The sequence below is a fragment of the Pipra filicauda genome, unplaced genomic scaffold (genome assembly GCF_003945595.2).
Source record: "Pipra filicauda isolate LSUMZ 115617 unplaced genomic scaffold, ASM394559v2 scaffold66_size7647185_pilon, whole genome shotgun sequence".
Lineage (NCBI taxonomy): Eukaryota > Metazoa > Chordata > Aves > Passeriformes > Pipridae > Pipra > Pipra filicauda.
In genome coordinates, this window is record NW_024104831.1 from 5,413,489 (window position 1) to 5,431,265 (window position 17,777).

General features: G+C 37.5%; 1 protein-coding gene across 3 annotated transcripts in view; it reads left to right on the plus strand.

Moving 5' to 3' along the window:
• Window positions 1–15,980, plus strand: part of ICA1 (islet cell autoantigen 1) — a 71,426-nt gene extending 55,446 nt beyond the window's left edge. For all 3 annotated transcript variants that reach the window (XM_027749183.2, XM_027749184.2, XM_027749182.2), the window contains 5 exons: window positions 604–653; window positions 4,482–4,523; window positions 8,274–8,549; window positions 13,279–13,374; window positions 15,045–15,980. In XM_027749183.2, coding sequence (XP_027604984.1) covers window positions 604–653; window positions 4,482–4,523; window positions 8,274–8,549; window positions 13,279–13,374; window positions 15,045–15,166 — 586 coding nt within the window. In that variant the 3' untranslated portion in view covers window positions 15,167–15,980. The remainder of the gene's footprint in view (window positions 1–603; window positions 654–4,481; window positions 4,524–8,273; window positions 8,550–13,278; window positions 13,375–15,044) is intronic.
• The last annotated feature ends 1,797 nt before the right edge of the window (window positions 15,981–17,777 follow it).

Consider the following 17,777-nt stretch of genomic DNA (forward strand, 5'->3'; position numbering starts at 1 on the left):
TAATAGCAGTTAGAAAGTATATATTCTTCATTGAAGAGATTACTTTTGTATAAGAACTGGATGTAAACCACAGCTTTTTTTTTTCCTGTTGAGAGCTTGTTTCATCAACACTGCTGATCTGTTCTTTTAGAAATCTGCTGAAATGGGACAAAACTCACCTGTCTGTTGATTTTTAATTACTTGCTGTTAAAAAGAGAAGGGCAAACTGGTTGGGTTTCTTTTTGGTTGCTTTTTTTGATGAGGGGGTGGGGGAGAGGGGAAGCAGTTGTACCTCCATGATAGCTATGAAAGACCAAATGTGGAAAAGCAGAATGTACTATACTTTTCATTACAGATTTATTTATATTAAAAATAGAAGGATGGTAGGTTTTGATAGTTGGTCTTTCAATCTAATTTTTACTTTCAACAGACTTCTACCAATGAAACAATGAAAGGTAACAACAGACCAGCATATACAGCAAATGCAAGAGTCCATCTGTTTTTACTGTCTATTTATTACTGATATGGTTCTGTAGCAATGTGACCTGAAAGAGGAAAAATTATTATTATTCTAGAGCCTTAGAATTAATTTCTCAATCTTTTTTCTTATTCTTTCAAATTAAGGTTGATTTCATTAGAAGAGGAGAGCCATACGAAGGAATCGAACTATTCAGGTATTTTATTTCATGTTATCATAACTTCATAAGTGCTGTAAAACATGGGGGTTTTTGTTTTGTTTATTTCCTATATCAGTTTCACCCAGCAAATCCCTACAAACACATAAAACTTAAGACCAGGAAGATCTCTTAAAACTAATCTCTTACGTGTTACATCCCACTGCATTTCATTCAGTCACTCTCAGATAGATCAAACAGCTTGTCTTCTGAAGCCTAATTCTTACCTTGGGCATGTAGCCTTCAAGAAAGTATTCTGCAGGTTAGTAGGTGTTGAGGCAAGGGAAGTGTGCCACTTAGCTCACTAGTTTGTTCCAGTGATTAAACATGTACTCCATGAAAAACTTGATGAATTCAGTGGAACTTCTGCCCAAAAGCCAGGCAAAGTCATATTCAGCTGCTGCCAATGACCTTAAGGGTTGTTTATTACACAGTAACACAGCCAGGCTCCATTTGGAGGTGCATAGTGAAAGAATGGGAGGCAGCGGGCACAAGTGACAGGAAGGGAAATTCTGAGTACATACTAAGAGAAAGGTGCTTACAGTGAGAGTAGTGAAGTGCTGGGAAAAGTAGAATCTTCACACCTGGAGATCTTCAAGACAAAATAACTTCATAGCTGCAAGGCTTGGATAAGATCACCCCCACAGGTCTCTCCAGCCTAAACAATTCCTGGCTTTTAATATATCTTTTTCTACTAAATTAATGGAGAATAATTTTAATATGTCATATTTTATCCTCCATGAAGATACTTAAAAGATACTACATGAAAATCAAGACTCCTCTCAAATCTTTATTTCAACAGGCTGGCCATATCACAGAATATGCCAAGTTGGAAGGGACCCACAATGTTGATGTCTTGAAGACATCTTCTGCTTTATTTTTGAAGGTTTTGTTTCCATTCCACTTTACAAAGCCCTTTTCAAATATATAACTGTACAAGACATTTCTGATGTTGTTCTCACGTGTCATGTTTTTAGAAGGTAAAATCACATTCCTGTTTCTAGATCCAAGAAGGATATCTCATTTTGCTGCAACATCAAGTTTAAAACTCATATCTGAATTTGTTGTTTATCAAGACTCAGTTCCTTTTGGTCACAGGTTTCCAGGACTCATTTATCCTTTCTAAAACATGGCATATATTCCTTATGCCTAGAGATATAACTTACAAGTTGGTGGTATTAAATTCCTCCAGCTCTGACTACAGAAACTGATTGACTGGCCTGACTGACCACCTCTAATAGTCTGTTAGTTGTTGGCAAGTTTTTTTCGAGGGTGATTTTGTATTTACTTCCAGATGACTGCTAAAGCCATTGAATAGCAATGGATAAAACACTAAGCCTTGCAGATCTAAACTAGAAACACTTCTACTTTGCAATTATTTCTCCTAACAATGTGTTTTTGACATCTGTTAGTTGTCACATTCCTAATCCGTTCAATATGTTCGCTATACATTTTACTCAGTGCTAACTTTTAGCTGGAAGGCTCTGCAGTGCAAAGTCAAGTTGTTTCTAAACAAATATCTTTACTGAAAAATAGCTCACAGTTTTATCAAAGAATTAAATTAGTTGTGTTTTTTTAACTAGATCTGCTTGCCATAAAAACAACAGTAAATTATTATAGGAGCATTTATTATGCTCATGTTCTTTTGCTGAATCCTATACTGAATGGCATTCTGTTAGTGTTTTAACTAGGAGTAATGGTGAGCTACCAGCCCCAAGTTACCTACAATTACTTGAGTCACCCTCTTTAATTACTTTTGTTGTTTGGATGGGGGTTTTTTGTAGTAATGACACAATATTAGGGCATTTCCAGTGTTTTGAAGTTTCACCCATTTTGCAATTAATTAGATCAGATATATCTTTGACAAAATACTTTAATATTCTTGGATATAAAATCTGACTTATATTTTCTTAGCAGATGTTTTCTAGAATCTCAGTTACTTATGGACTGTAAAATATTTCATCGTAATATAAATACCTTGTTCTGTCTCCTTCTCCATCACCCCTAAAAGGAACTGAAGTGTTTTGAAATACTTCTAACTGGTCTGCTAAATTTTTCCATCTCCATACACTAGCAGGTCTATGCCATTGCTAAGATTTTTTTTTTCCTTAAACTACCCTTTATGTTCAAAAGTCATACAGATATAGTGCCTCTTGTGAGGGAGCCATGTTGCTTCTTAGTTTTCCTCACCAACTACTTCTACTTCATAACTTTCATTTTTTATCATTTGCTCTGCATTTTCCCTAATATACTATGGATGTCTTCAAGATTGTCTCCATGATGTTTACCACTCAACTAAGGCAGGCTTCCAGCACAGCCGTACCTTTTTCATTACAGAATTGTGGCCATCCATATCCCACCTATCATGACTTCTCTTTCTGATTTTGTTTTCCCCTCTACCAGTCCGTCTAGGATTGGCTTTTTCCCTCTTTAGCTCTATGCATTGTCCTTTTATGAAAGCATCATGTATATTTGTTCATGTGTGTTTATGCCTCTCCTATCTCTCTCTGTACAGAGTGCAATCAGATGTGATCATGGGTTCTTAAATGACCAGCTGATTCTACTTCTGATAGCACATTTCTGTCCTAGCAAAGCCTTATAAAAATAAAATTATATCAACAGCAAGCTGTTCTGTTTCCTTTAGTTCTGAACACACCTTGAAGTTTCTCTTGGAAGGTTTTAGCATTTCTCTTGAAAGGGTTTGGGATTCCATTTTTATTCCCTGTAGAGAGTTTTATTTCTCCTTTCCAGTCTCTCGTGTGAGGCTTCCAGCAGATGGGCTTTCCAGATCTGGCAATACTGTGACCAAACCCTTCCTTTGCCTTTAGAGCTATAGACTTAGTTGTCTAGGAGCTTAATTTCCCCAACGGTTAATGGTGGGAAAAAGGCATGTTCAGCAGGTAGCTCATCCCTCCTGCTTTGCTACATGTCTTAAATGGGATTAATCACCTGAGGGAGTTGTCTTTCTCTTCACTGATAGACAGAATCAAGATGATTGTTTTGACTCCATGTCTCATGTGAGACTTGCTGAGAGTTTAAAGTGGTGGTGTTTTGTCACCTCTAGCTTATAACCCTCAGGTATACATTTTCCCTCCCATTGTTCTTAGCCCATTTACTTACCTGCAGAGGAGATGTTGTTACTTATATCCTGACCTGGGGTACTTTGTGGCAAGATTCCCTTTCCCTATTCTCAGAGTTGGTGTTAAGAAGAAGAACATACTGCCAAGGAAGGCACTATTTAGAGAATGACAAGGTCCTGGCACATTTGCGCTCCATCCTGGCCTGTCTAAGTACAAGCTTCTAAAAGAGATGTCTGTGCTTCTGGAGGACAGGAGAGACCTGTCTGATTCTTGCAGTTGCCTCAGTTGGGTGCACTCAGCCTGAAGAGAGCCTAGGATGACAGGCAGGCATTCAAAGGAAGATCCCCCTCAGGTTATTTATTAGTCAGCAATTTGCCTCACTTCTTCGAAATGCTTGTTGTATCTTGGCTTTTTCATCCATTGTGACCAGACTTATTTTAAACATGACTCATTTAAAACGTGAATACCAACCACCTTGCATGTTGATCTTATAGTGACGTTATTTATAAGCATAGTCTCCTGCAAAGTGCAGTTTGACATGTTTATGGATCTTGATTACAGCTGACAATGGCAAGGATGTCATTTCCATGTTACAAGGAAATTGTAGCCACAAGCAGAACTCAGGTGAAGAGACTTAAGAAAACTACCTTTAGATGTATACATGCATACTGATTGTCAGTGTGCCGCCGATCTTCCTGTGTTGCTTTTAATTTTTTTTTATTTGTTCTTTCTTTTTTTTTTCTTTTAGGTGCCATAGATGACTTATTAGACCTGCAACCTGAAGAAAATGGTATGAAATAATTGTGCATATCTGTTTCATCTGCTTTTCCATCATAGTCACCAAGTGTAACTTTAATCTTAGTTCTTAAATGTTTTCACACTCTGAAAGGTTGAATGAAATTATTCTACAGCACTATTTAAAGTGTTAAAGGAAACTCAGCAGAGGCACTACTCCTGATGTCGTAATATGAAGTAAACGTTACTGGGGATAAAATGTTTTGTACCAGCTAATTCAAGATTAGGTAGACTGGAGTATATCCTGTTTGCCCCGCTGAAGAGGGTTCCACTGTAAAACTTACCCCTTCTATAACATTTCACAGACTTTTCTTTTTGGTTCTTTAATTGTTGAACTACAACTCTTGGGAATACACTAGTAACCACAAGATTTTTTGTTAGAAATGTACATATCAGAAACAAATAATTTAGTCCTCTTAAAACCATATAAGAACTGGTGACTTCTTCCAGCTAGAGAGTTAATTAAATCCATTATGCTGTCTTTATGCTTCCATGATTGCTCAAGAGGTTGTGCTGTTTTACCATATAACATGTGAAAGATCTGGGTAAAAGTTTTATATTGAGTTTTCATATGAAGTCAGAGTATTGCCTGTAATTTTTCATTTGCTTTTCACTCATATATCTCAGAAGAATGAGTAAAAAAAACTTCAACAACGAAACCAACTGTGGCAACTCAAAAAGCAAATGAAGCAAAGAAAAAAATCCCTTTGTGTGGTTTAGTCAGTCAGACTGAGAGTGTAATTGTATTTAAGACTCTGCCTTCATGGTAGGTAAGGACATTTGCGAACACCTTGACTTTGGATTTGCCACGGGCATTCTCTTGCACTGGGGGGAAATTATCCATGTGGGGAATCACCCATGAAAGCAGAAACAGGGATAGTTCCTCAGCTGTCTGTGCAGAAGCAGCCCTAATCTGTGGATAGATAAGGTAGCAATGACTTCTTTTCTGTGGTTAATAAAAAAGGTCAGTGCATGTCTGATAGTGGCATTTTTTTTTCTGGTTTTCTTCTTACTCAGTTCCATTCCTTGTTGGGCCTTCTTAGTGGAGATACAGAAAATGCATGTAGTTATTGCTCATACAAGTTTAGCTGTGTCATTCTTTTTTCTTTAGTCAAATAATTAACTTGATACAAAAACTGTTGTGGGGTGTCTGCATCAGCTAAGGATGGCTATGGCACTTTTAAAATATCAGCCATTTGCCCTAATTTTACACACTAGCTAGCTTTAGGCTATTGAATATTGCATTATTTTAAGTGAACCAGTATGGTTAGAGGTACACTTTCATGTGTTTCAGAAGGAAGTCTTAATCCTGTGTTGCCAATCATGTACTGTTGTAATTTTTTTAGTTTCTCTTCACTTTTTCTTTTCTTTTAATACGCGCAAAATGAGGCATGTTTGTGAAGGAATATGAGCATTGCTAGAGGCTTGTTCAAACAACTAGAAAAAGAATGTAGTGACATTGTTCTTTCAGTGTTTTATTGGAAGTTTTGGATTTTTTTTCATGGACGTTTATAAGGCAGCATGTGCATACAGAAAAAAGGATTTTGTCTGAAAATGGGCAGTGAAAACAGAGAAACAGGAAAAGAGGGTAATAGAAGATTTACGGATGAAGTGAGAAAGTCCATATCATTCTAGTAATCTAGCAGAAATACCGCATAAGTAATATCTCAGTAAGCAAGACTGGTTTCTAGATAACCTTTATTGCAAACAAGGGTAGAACTTGCTGCTGCTTACTTGAGGTAGCCTGAGCGTGAACACCACCCCTGCCCTCTCCTGCGGCGGGTGCACAGTCCCCACAGGAACATCAGAAAGACTGCTAAGCCAAGAAACGTGTCACTCCTCAGATTTCTGGTGGTCATTACACGCTGCAGCAAGACCTAACTGCTCTTTAGAAGTAAAGCTCTATGTTGTACTTTCTCCTCCAGTAAGAATGGGACTCCTGCAGCGGTTACCCCGACAGAGCAGAGCTTTGCTCTGAGCTGTGCTGCTGCAACTGTTCCGCTCTGGGGCACTTGTGGTTAGGTGCGGTGTTGGCGGTGTGTCTGAGCAGATCTGTTACAAGTGCTGCTCCCTTTGCATCTCCCCTTGCAGGGGCTTCCTGTAAGCAGCTTTGAGATGATGATGCCCCATAGAGATCAGAGTTCTTAAGTGCCTTTGAAATAGCAGGTGTGTTTCCCCTGTGGGAGGATTTACCCCTCTGCCTCACCTGCTGAATAACTTGAGGGAATTGTAGATACTTGGACAACATTAATATTCTTTGCTGTTTATCTGAAGATGGGAAAACAGCCTGAAAATTCAGGAGAATAAATTGTTTTCAATGGTATTTTAGTTATAGTCTAGTGGGAACATCGGGAGAATTGATGTGTTTGTAATGTTTCTATTTCTGATTTTTAGGCCCTGTCAGGGAGTACAAAGGTATATAAAAATGTGAATTAGAAAGGAGCTGAATCTCACAACTGACTTCAGTAATTAATAAAATCCTTTTATTTTGTGTTTGTTTATCAGTTTCTTAGTATGTAGGTGTGTGTGCTGACGCATGAGTCTATTTTAAAACACAGTTTTGCACTTTTTTTTCCTCCTCTGACTCAACTTCAACCATTTAATTATAAATTACTACAGCTATTAAAAGGAAACTTTGCTGAAAATGCTGTTGCATTTCAGTAAAATGGCCTGTTGCAACCACTTTGCTACTGTTAATCTTTTATCCCAACCAAAAGGGTTAAAAAGCATCTTTGTAAGTTGTTATGCAACTTGGAGAGCTCAGATGACCTACCCCAACTTTGGAAAAGTGAGGTTACTTCTGTGCCTTACCACAAGTTTGAAACAGGCATAATTAAGATAAACTGATGTGGATTTCAGTAACGTAACATTATCAGCCTTGTTAACCACCATTTTTGTGAACTGCAGACTCCCACAGTGGAGCTCCAAATGTTTCCAAGTAAAATAACACTTGGGTTTCCATGATAGTTCTTTAACATTCCAAATATATTGGAAAAGGATTATGATCCTGGTTACCAGTTTTGTGTATTTTATATAACTATTTGACACTTCTAAAATAGGAAATTTTTTTTTAAGGAGTAATGGCTCAAGTGATCTAAGAGCTTCTTCAGCTGCAGTTCTGGTACTGGAAAAACTAGCACAGGCAATCAGAAGGAAAGTGGGCCCCAGTTATTTCTCAGCAGCTTATGAGAAGAAAATGACTACAGGTTTGAACAGTGTAGAAATCTAACTGTGCATTAAAGTAACCTTTTTTCATTGGGAAATACCCCAATAATTCAAGCATTGGTCAGAAGGTCATAAAGATGATCTTAGGTATGTTCTTACAAAATTCTAGAATAATCCCTAACTCTTACTTTTTTTTCAGTTTATACCAATCTGATTTTTTGGGGAGTTTTACATAATGTTTCAAGAAGCAACATAAAAGTAATCTTCTCCAATTATTTAAATATTAGACTACGTAATGATTTTGGTGTGTTTAATAGATTTTTAAGCATACTTATAGTATTATTTTTAATGAGAAGTGAGTGTTAATAGCAGTGAGGTTATCTAAGATAATCAAGGAATTATTTGTTGCATAAGGTACAAACACAGATGTCCAAGAGAATTGGGTCTAAAAGAGAAAAAAAAATATTCATGCAAAAATATTCCATCTCACTTAACATACAAAACCCAGATTGGTTATTTTTTAAGAAGTTCCTGCTTTGTCTAAAAAATTATTTCTTTTGACTCTCTTGTTCTGAGACAGCTTCAAAGGAACAGTTTGTGAGGTCCTTGGAGCCAGAACCTGGTGATAAGGATGACATGGTATTACTGAATGAGATCCTCAATGCTTCCTCCCTGGATGAGGGGGAATTCAGCAAAGAGTGGACAGCTGTGTTTGGACAGGCTGCTGATCTCACCACGAACTCTTCAACTAGAGATGGGGAGAATACTTCATCATCTGTGGTACCAGCACCATCAGGCTACTTGCCCTCACAGCTGCTAGACCAAAACATGAATGACTTGCAGTCGTCCTTACATGGTGAGAGCTCATCTTGTTCTCTTAGTATGTGTGAAGTATTAAGTACCTAAAACCTGAAGTCAAGATTACCGTCTTGAATGTTTTCATTGAGCTTCCTGAAATGTTCTGTGAGTCTTTGAGATATTTTTTTCCCTGAAACAGAAAATCTGTTTGAGTGGGTTCTACTGTTTAAATCACAACTCTCGTCTCTGTTAAAGGGCCAGGGAACCAAAAATAATTACTGTATTTTGTCTGGGGATAGTATTTTTAAACAACATAGTGAAAAACAATTGCATTCGTTCATTTTTTTCCTCCAAAGCATCCTATGCGTTGCATGTACAGATATGGGTAAGGTAGAATGGGTTGTCTCATCCTAGCAAACGTACAGGTGGATTCCTCTTGCAGTCTGTTTACTGATGCAACTCTTTCTCTCTTCTTTCTTCTATGGAGTTGATTCTCTTGGCTTTTCCAAGCTACTGCTGGGGGAGAAAGAAAGAGGGGAACTAGGGCAGAGCTTTCCTGCTGCTGCTTTGGCCTTGAGGAAGGGAGACAGGAAGGATAGGCTGGTGATAACCAGCCAACAGCAACTACCCTCATCCTTCCCACAGTCTGGCTAGATTTCTCCTAGGGTTTTGCAAGCTGGAGAAGGACCTTGGCTGTTTGGGCTTTGTCCCAAGTCATTTAAATCTCACTCGTGGAAGAGTGATACAGGAAAGGCTAGCAGGCTGACTCTATCCTGAAGATTACTTCTTGGAATCTGTGCAACTGGTAGAATCACACATGATGTAAAATGACCTGTCACATTTTGGCAAAAATAAGAAAGTCAAATCTACCTTACAATTAATACACTTACCACCAGCACCCCTAGAGCAAGATGTCTGGGTTCACTGACTTCAGCTCTTAGTTGGAAAATGGGGGAATGACATTTGTAATGATGCACAGTTTTAGATGTATTTTTATGATAAGATACACGATTTTAAGCAAGTTACTGAAAATAGCAAGAGAATTATTATGAGATTGGGGGTTTTTCCACAGCTTTACATATTTTTAAATGTATTTTACATATCAGCGTAATTTACATTTTTAAATGTAAATATGTTTCTGTAGGAAAAATATTTTTGAGGTATAAAGAGCAAGCAGGATTGTGTATCCTTTCTGAGACAGCTGTTAGCTCTCATTTGCACAAGGCACTGGCATTGGCTGCAAAATCAGAACTCGGTTATGTTGCATTCAAGGAACACTAGAAATGGAAAATCCAGTCCAGTCAACATGGTATCCCAAAATATTTTTGAATTAAAAAAAAAGAATAAATCTGTACTGGAAGAGCAAAATATGTTGATGTTTTCAAATGGATTTCCAAGGTTTTGGCAGAAGATCGTGGTAATTGGTGTACTGGCATTTGAAAAGTCAGGGCTAATCAGCTGAGTGATTGTATCTGATAATCAGCATGTTCCCAGCTAACTTAATTTGCTGAGTAAAATGCATTATTTAAACTAACTTTCATAGGCTATTTTTCTTTTTAAGTTTTTTTGTTTATTTTTCAACAAAAGGTGAAATTTGGTCCATTTTATATCTGGTGAAAACTCAGCTTTAATCTTAAACTACATTTCATTTCACTTCACAATGTCTCTTTCATAATTTGACCTTATCAATAAATATGGGAACAGAGACTTTTTTCTTAAACAAAATACTAACTGACATATAAGCATATCTAGACATACAAGTAAGAAATATTAGAATATAGGGATTATATTTTTACTGAGGGCTTGTGATACATCTCCTACACTTTTTTTCCCCTGTGCGGTAGGATTACTTAGTAATTATTAAGTGTGAAGTGCTACACTGTAGCCTCGATGTTGCATACTTCCTGTGTGAATTTGGCCTTAAGACCATAAAGATTCTTAAAACTCACATGCTTAACTTTAAGCACATTAACTTTTCTATTAACTTCAGTGGGATTACTTACTTATTTTATGTTAAGCACGCTCATAAATCTTTGGGGCTTTGTTTTCTCTCTGCCTCAGATCTTAATCTGTAAAACAGGCGCAATGCTATGCAGGTTATAAACTGTTGCGGTCAGGAATTCCCAGCTCAGAGTTTTCTCTGGCTGTATTTATAGGCAGGATCTAACACAATGGGACTTTGAATTGCTATGGGGCCACCAGGTACTGGTTTAAAATACATATAAATGTGTATGTGTATATATATATATATATGCATTAGAAACAAAGTGTGCTCCCAACAAATCTTTTAGATTCTCCTCCAGATACAGTTTTGTAGTTTGGTTGCCTTTCTACTTTTTCAGAGAGAGCACTGGCTTTCTTTTTTCATGATGTTTATGACCTCATTTACTTACTTATACCATTAAGGGCTCTTCTTTATCTTCTCTACATGTGCATAAATTCTGGTTGGTAAGCAAATGCACAGCTCACCATTTCCATCTCTAAATTTCATTGTGGTAACATTTGTGAAGATGCTAACTGAAAAGCAAGCTGATGGTTTCCTTGCTCTCTCGGCAATAACCTTTTGTCTAGTCATGTAACAAAGCCAACCTGTGAACAGGCAAACCAAAACAGGCTTAGGGCCAGCAACTGCTTTCAAATTGATAGGCTGTGGTTTGTTTTTGAAAGGCAAAGTCGTTCTCTGTAGCTTGCTGAAGACATAATTTGTGAAAGTATTTAATAAAAATTCCGAGTCAGTCTTTCCCAGTTCCTTCACAGATAGGTAAGTTCGTTACGAAAGCATCACGTATTTTCTGGAGCATTTTTGGTTGGATTTTTTGTTGCTGTTGTTAGATCCTTTTTGTTTTCTAAGTGGCACTTGTGCCACCTGCATTTCAGTAAACAGGCACCCAGGCCACAGCATCTCTCATGGATGTGCTGCCTACCACACTTTGGTGCAGGGGCTCAAAAGGAGGGCTGCAAAGGAGTTCACTGGTATGCCAGTCACAGCAGTGTAAAGGAACATCAATGATGTCTCAGGGAGCCAAGTCTTGATCTCCCTGAATTCACTGGGACTCGCACAGAACGTTTTCGGGCAGCACTCTCATTCATTTCTATCAAATTAGGATTTGCCCCTATTTGTTTAAGTAGCTCAATTTAGCCATTGTCATTCATTGACATATCAAAACACTTTCTCACAGTACATCTCCAAACACACAAAAAGCCTTACAGACTACTCTGGTTGTATATAATGTCCTTTGCCATTCTTGTTTGTAACACAAGCAGAGAAAATGCCTGGAAAAGTATGTCATTCTGAAGAGTTAATGTCATAATTTTCATTATCTATGATTCACATTTGCTTATTTGAAAGATGAAAACCTCATTTTCAGAGGGCACAAGCTGGCTCACAAGCCTGTATCACCTTTGTGTAGAACAAATACATGTGAGCACTCTGCATCCAGATTTGTAAGAAGTTTTTGGTTAGTTTCCTTAGAGCCACAGAGGATGGTTGTGGCTTTAAATTTCCTTCCTATTTCATCTGATTTTACAGAAACACTCCTCTTGCCTCTTTTTAATAGCACAGCTTGGGCTTCAAACCTTTTATAGTCAAGGTAAGACCAAAGAGTGATGAGAATAACCTATTAGAGAGAGGAAGGAATGATGTGACTTGCGTGGCTCTTGCAGCAACTGTCAGGACACTGGGTACCAATATCTGACAGGGGTCCCAAAAGAGCAGAAAATAAGGGTAGGAAGGACAAGAAGAGTAAAAAAGGATATGAGAGCATAAACTTATAGAAAAAAGAAACTGAATAAGGAAATGCTAACTGTGTGCACAGATGAGCAATCCTGTTTGTGACACTTCCAAATTAGATATACTAGGTCTCTGAGATGGGTGGGTAATTGACCAGGCCAAACTTAAAAAAGAGATATTAATTAAGTTATAAATACATCCTCCAGTCCTCTAAATGTAATAAAGGATAAAAACTTAAATATCTTAAGCCAAGGACAAAAATTGCTTTCTTTTTCCTAATATGTTTGCACAGTATGCTACCCCTAGTCATTTTGCTAGCCTGCTCATCTGGCTTCATTGGCTGTATTTATCATTACTCTTTTGTGGCTATAAAATATGCATGTAAGAACAAAAAATTTTGAATACTAAGTTTCACTTTTTCCTGCATATTTAATCTCTGTTTGCTGTAAAGATCCATTCAAATAAAGAACAAAAAAGATACTTCATTAAAATGTAGTTTTAAGTTAACTTGAAGTAATTAATTTTGAATTTAATTCTTCAGTGTTTTACTATATTTTTTTTTCAGAATTATTTCAAAATTAAAAAATCTAGGGTCTCTGAATAAGGTTTTGTCTGGAACAGTGGATGAATTGAAAGTCTTTGGAACTGTAAAAGTAAAGAAAGGTGGAAAAAGTGTTGATTATGTGTGTTATTTTCACCCAAATGTAGGTGATATTCTTCTCCCTACAGCTGTGTTTGACTTATTACTGAACTGGCCTTGCTGTGAATATTAACTGTGATTCAATAAAAGAAACAAAAATCTCTTTTAGCCAGGTTAAAGGTTTGAAAAGAGTATAGTTGCCTGAATCCGGAGATGATGCAACTGATCCATAGCTACCCTGTTGTTAAGGATGTTGCTCATCTGCAGCATCTGACTGCTGATTTCTTGTATACAAGGAAAGATATGAATGGCCATAAATGTAATATTCTGCTCCACTGTCTGATGGTGCCAGACAGTGGGTGTTGGAGTTAACAAAGTAATTCTTCACGCTAATGCTGCTGTATTATTGAATTCTAGGATGGGCAGCTAACAGTGTGAGCCCACCATCGAGACCACAGCCAGCACAGAAACCACACAGCCTGAATGTGAATGACAGCAAAACGCCTGTGAAAGGTGATGGTCATGTATTTTCTTCAGTTTCTTACTTTTCCTTTTTAGCTGTGACTCTTGTATCTATCATGTCTTCTCAGTTACTTTGTTATAATAAAATTTGTTTTTGTAGTAGCTACAGCTTAATCTTATGCCCCTAATTACTGTGCTTCAGCTTGATTACATGTATGATATGTCTGTGTATGTACATTATATTTTTTGCTAGGCTTCACTGCTAGTAGCATGTCAGAAGAGTAATTTACTATATAATAAGGGAGCTGAAGCTACAGTTTCATTATACTGCTTTAATTTTTGAGTCACACAGAATAGCACCTGCATGCACTTAGTCTAAGCTAAGTGGATTTAGCATTGTGGCTAAAATACAAGCTACTGATAAGGCAGAAGAGCCCTAATTGCAAATTTTTTTGATAAACATACATCATGTCAGTAATCATCTGTTTGAAACTTAATTCAGTTCTTGCAACTAAGCCAAGTGTGCATAGTCCTGCCATCTACAAGCCCTGATGACTTTGACTAGACTTTTCTGGATAAGTGAACCAGGATTACATTGAATTCTTATTGCCAGTTTTTGCCTATTCTGTGCATTCACATTGGATCGGAAGCAAAATGGAAGACGTTCAGTGAAGAAGAAAGGGGTGACATCCTTCCCCTGACATTCTTCAGCTCAGCAGAAAAAAAAAAATAGAAGGTTAAGGTGTTTTGGAAGCTGTTTTGGAAAGTAGTGCAATTACACAGCCACAGAACTGGCACCAGCAAAAGGAACAGCCTTCAGCTACTTGGAAGTCTGTGGTTACGAAAGTGGCAGATACTGCAGCCTTGCAGACACCAAGATGAGCATCATGCCAGGCAGAGCCTATTTTGTTTGTAAATTCCTTGTGTCACAAAGAAAACTTTCATGTGACATTATCTCTCTGAGTGGAAGAGCACATCTTATTTCACTATCAATATAATACCTGCTGGGCATAGCGTCACAAAAACAAAGCAAAGCAGGAGACCTCTGTGAAATATGTATGTCAGTGTGGACACAGGGGTGCAATAGTCCAGCTGCTGTTGGAACATATTCCCTTTTCACATTTTGTTTATATTCATCAAAATAATACTAGAAATTGTACTTGGGACTGGCTATCGAGTGTAACCCTTCTCCCTCCAGCCAATGCCTTCCCATTAAAACTTAATTCCAGATGAGTAATGACCTTGTGTAGTTGTATACAGGGGAGACAGAACAGTCACATGAACTGGATTTAGGCAAAGGAATTTAGTCCTGTAAGAGAGGTTGAAAGTAAAATTTGCCTTCACTTCCCTTTTGCTGTTTTGCAGGCATGCAGGTGCTCACTCAAATACCTTTCATGAAACAAAGCTAGACAGAGTGAGATTGTTTCTATTTTTAATTCAAGTGTTTTTGTACTTCCCATGGCAGGAGCCATATAAAATACACAGCAGACAGATGTAAAACATTCATCCTTACTAAAGTTCTATATTCTGATAAAGATAGTGTTTTAAAATGCAATCATTCATTCTGATTTTCTTGTCAGAAGTGCCCTTAGCAATAAATTAAACAATAGCATGGCATTTGTTTGACCTCAGTCAAACATTCAGTCAGTTTTGTTTTAAAATAGCTGACAAGTCTGTACATTTCTTTTTTCTTCCTTTCTTTTTTTCTCTTTTTTTTCCAGAATCTACAAAGAATCCTAAAGACTTGACTGCTTGGTTCAGTCTCTTTGCTGACCTTGACCCATTATCCAACCCTGATGCTGTTGGGAAAACTGATAAAGAACATGAATTGCTTAATGCATGAGTCAGCTGCCTCTGGTAACTCACATTCTTCCCTTCATCAACACTATTTTGGAGTTAAAAAAAACTAAATGAAAGTTAGTATGCTGTTGTGAAACTATAAAGTATGTGCCATGATAATAAAACTAAAGGGAGTGAATCCCCTTTTATATAGGTGCAGTTATTTGCTCTTGTTTTGTATAAAGAGTTCACATTTATTTTCTACGTGGATTTACAAAAATAAGGTTAAGAATTAGGGCAGATTTCTTGCCAAATTAGATTATCTGCTAAAACACTGTCTTTGCCTGGGGTGATGCGGAGCTAACACTGGAGTGAAATACAAATTGCAAACCTATTTTTTTATAATGTTTCTTGAGTAAATTAAAAACAAAATCATGTAACTGAGGAGGCTGCATGAGTCAAACATCTATCATGTCTGTAATATATATATTACTGCTATGTTAAGATGTCAACTGAACTTGTTTTGTTAGTACTCACAGTGAAAAAACCTGTGCTGGGGCTAATTCTTGAAGAAGTAATTTTGGGTCTGTGCAGCCATGGAAAATTTTGCCTTTCTGATTTAACTTATTAGACAAACTGCACTACATAAACAGAAGTCATGCCCAGGAGGCTTCTTTTCTGAGGTTTTTCTCCATTGCACCAACAGAATTTGCACCTGTTTGCAGAAGTTTCTTCAAACTGATGCTTTATCATGCCTTCAAACCATTCATGTTTCTGTTCTGAGAATTTTTCATCCCATTTATTTCTGAAGCATGTGTTATTTTGAGCTTGTTGTGACATTAACTCTTTAATAAAATGATTTTGACAAAAAACCACAACTTTATTCCCACTGGAATGCTGGTGTGCTATTGAATTGATACATAACAACCATCCAAAGATAAACACGACCAGTTTTAGACAGTACCTAACAGTTCAATTAGTTTTTGAATAGTAATCCAGTAGGACAGTTAGAAAATTTGACCTCAAGGCCACGTCCCTTAGCCTCGCTGCTTTTCTTTTACAGCAAAAGAAGGGGAAATGGATCATAGAATAATAAAGGTTAGAAATGGCCTCCAAGATCATCAAGTGCAACCTTTGACCAAACACCACCATGTCAACTAAAACATTGCACTAAGTGTCACGCCCAGTCATTTCTTGAACACTTCCAGACATGGTGACTCTATCACCTCCCTGGGCAGCCTGTTCAGGGAAGAAATTCTTCTGATGTCCAACATGAACATCCCCTGGTACAGCTTGAGGATATGTCAGTAGCCAGTTATATCTATTATATAGGACCTGCTTTACAATGTATTATATTTGGCATTTTTTTTTAATTTGGTTGATATTCCTTTTACATTGGTGAAGATTTTCACTACCAGTTAACTGTACCTTCAGTTAATTCTTGCCTCATGGTCTACTAGATAACTGAGTACCTGAAAATAAGTATATAAATATAGAAGTTCACTGAATTGACCAGCTTTTTCTTGAGTGCAGTGGAACATCATTTGATGGCTGCACCAAGAAGCATTAATGTGCATTTGATGCCTCCATTAAAAAGCTATCAGTGGATGGGGTGTTGGACTGACCAGAGTTCATCTAGCTGAACCCTCAGCAAGTTTTAAACAGCTCTGTTCAAAACTGTAGTGTTTGTTGTCCCACCCCATAGCCTGGAAGTGTCAAGGTACTTCAACTTTTGCCAGAGAAGTTCTTCAGATGCTTAGCAGTATATTTTCATGTATGATGGGAAAAGACAGTCTGATCTTCTCTTTGCACCTAGCCCACCCAGAGCCCCAGCACTGAGGCTGGTAACTAAGTCGGAGAACCTGATGTAGATGTCTGACACTGTTTAAAGACAAAACTTTTTTCTTTCCACAGTATTTCTTACTGTTCACTACTGGCAGCTCCTCGCTCAATAAGCCGCCTTTTCTGCAATGTATAACTTTCTTGAGCATTAAGGGGGGGCTGAACTCCTGACTTTGGGCTGCAGTTCTGGCAGTAAATAAGACATCTACAAAGGGGATTAACTGGGAAATACCTAAGGTTTACACTGGGGTGCATTTACACTTATGAGTGCTAGTTTGTACACATAGCAGAGAATGTTTGCCCAAAATCCTCTTCATCTCAGGCTGTAATTATCTGCAATGCCAAAAATGTTAGGCGCTCAAGGGATAGCCAGGCTGCTTTTCGGCCCAGCTGGGTTACCACTGAAATCATTAAACAGATTCTTGCAACTTTAAGCAAGTCTGTGGTTGCTAAACTTGCTCTAGATTGCATTCATCTGGTAGTTGCTAAAACACTTGTGGACAATCAACTCCAGCACTTTTTAGTAGCTGAAGCAGTTAGGCTAAAAGCAAAGAGGAGACTGTATTGACTTCAAAACAGCCAATTAACTGTTCCTTAAGGCTCAAAAAATGTATGTGTTTGTTTTTTAGGTCATAGATTCTAGACTTCCAGGATTAAAAACAAAACAAAGAAAAAAACACACGAAACCCCCACACACACAAACTCTTGTCTTGATTGGACAATTGGGACAATTAAGGGTATTGCAGAAGTTCAATGAAGGATGTTCTGAATCATCACCACGTTTTTAGGTCAAAAAGCATCTGAAATGATCATCCCTTTTACTCAAGACTACT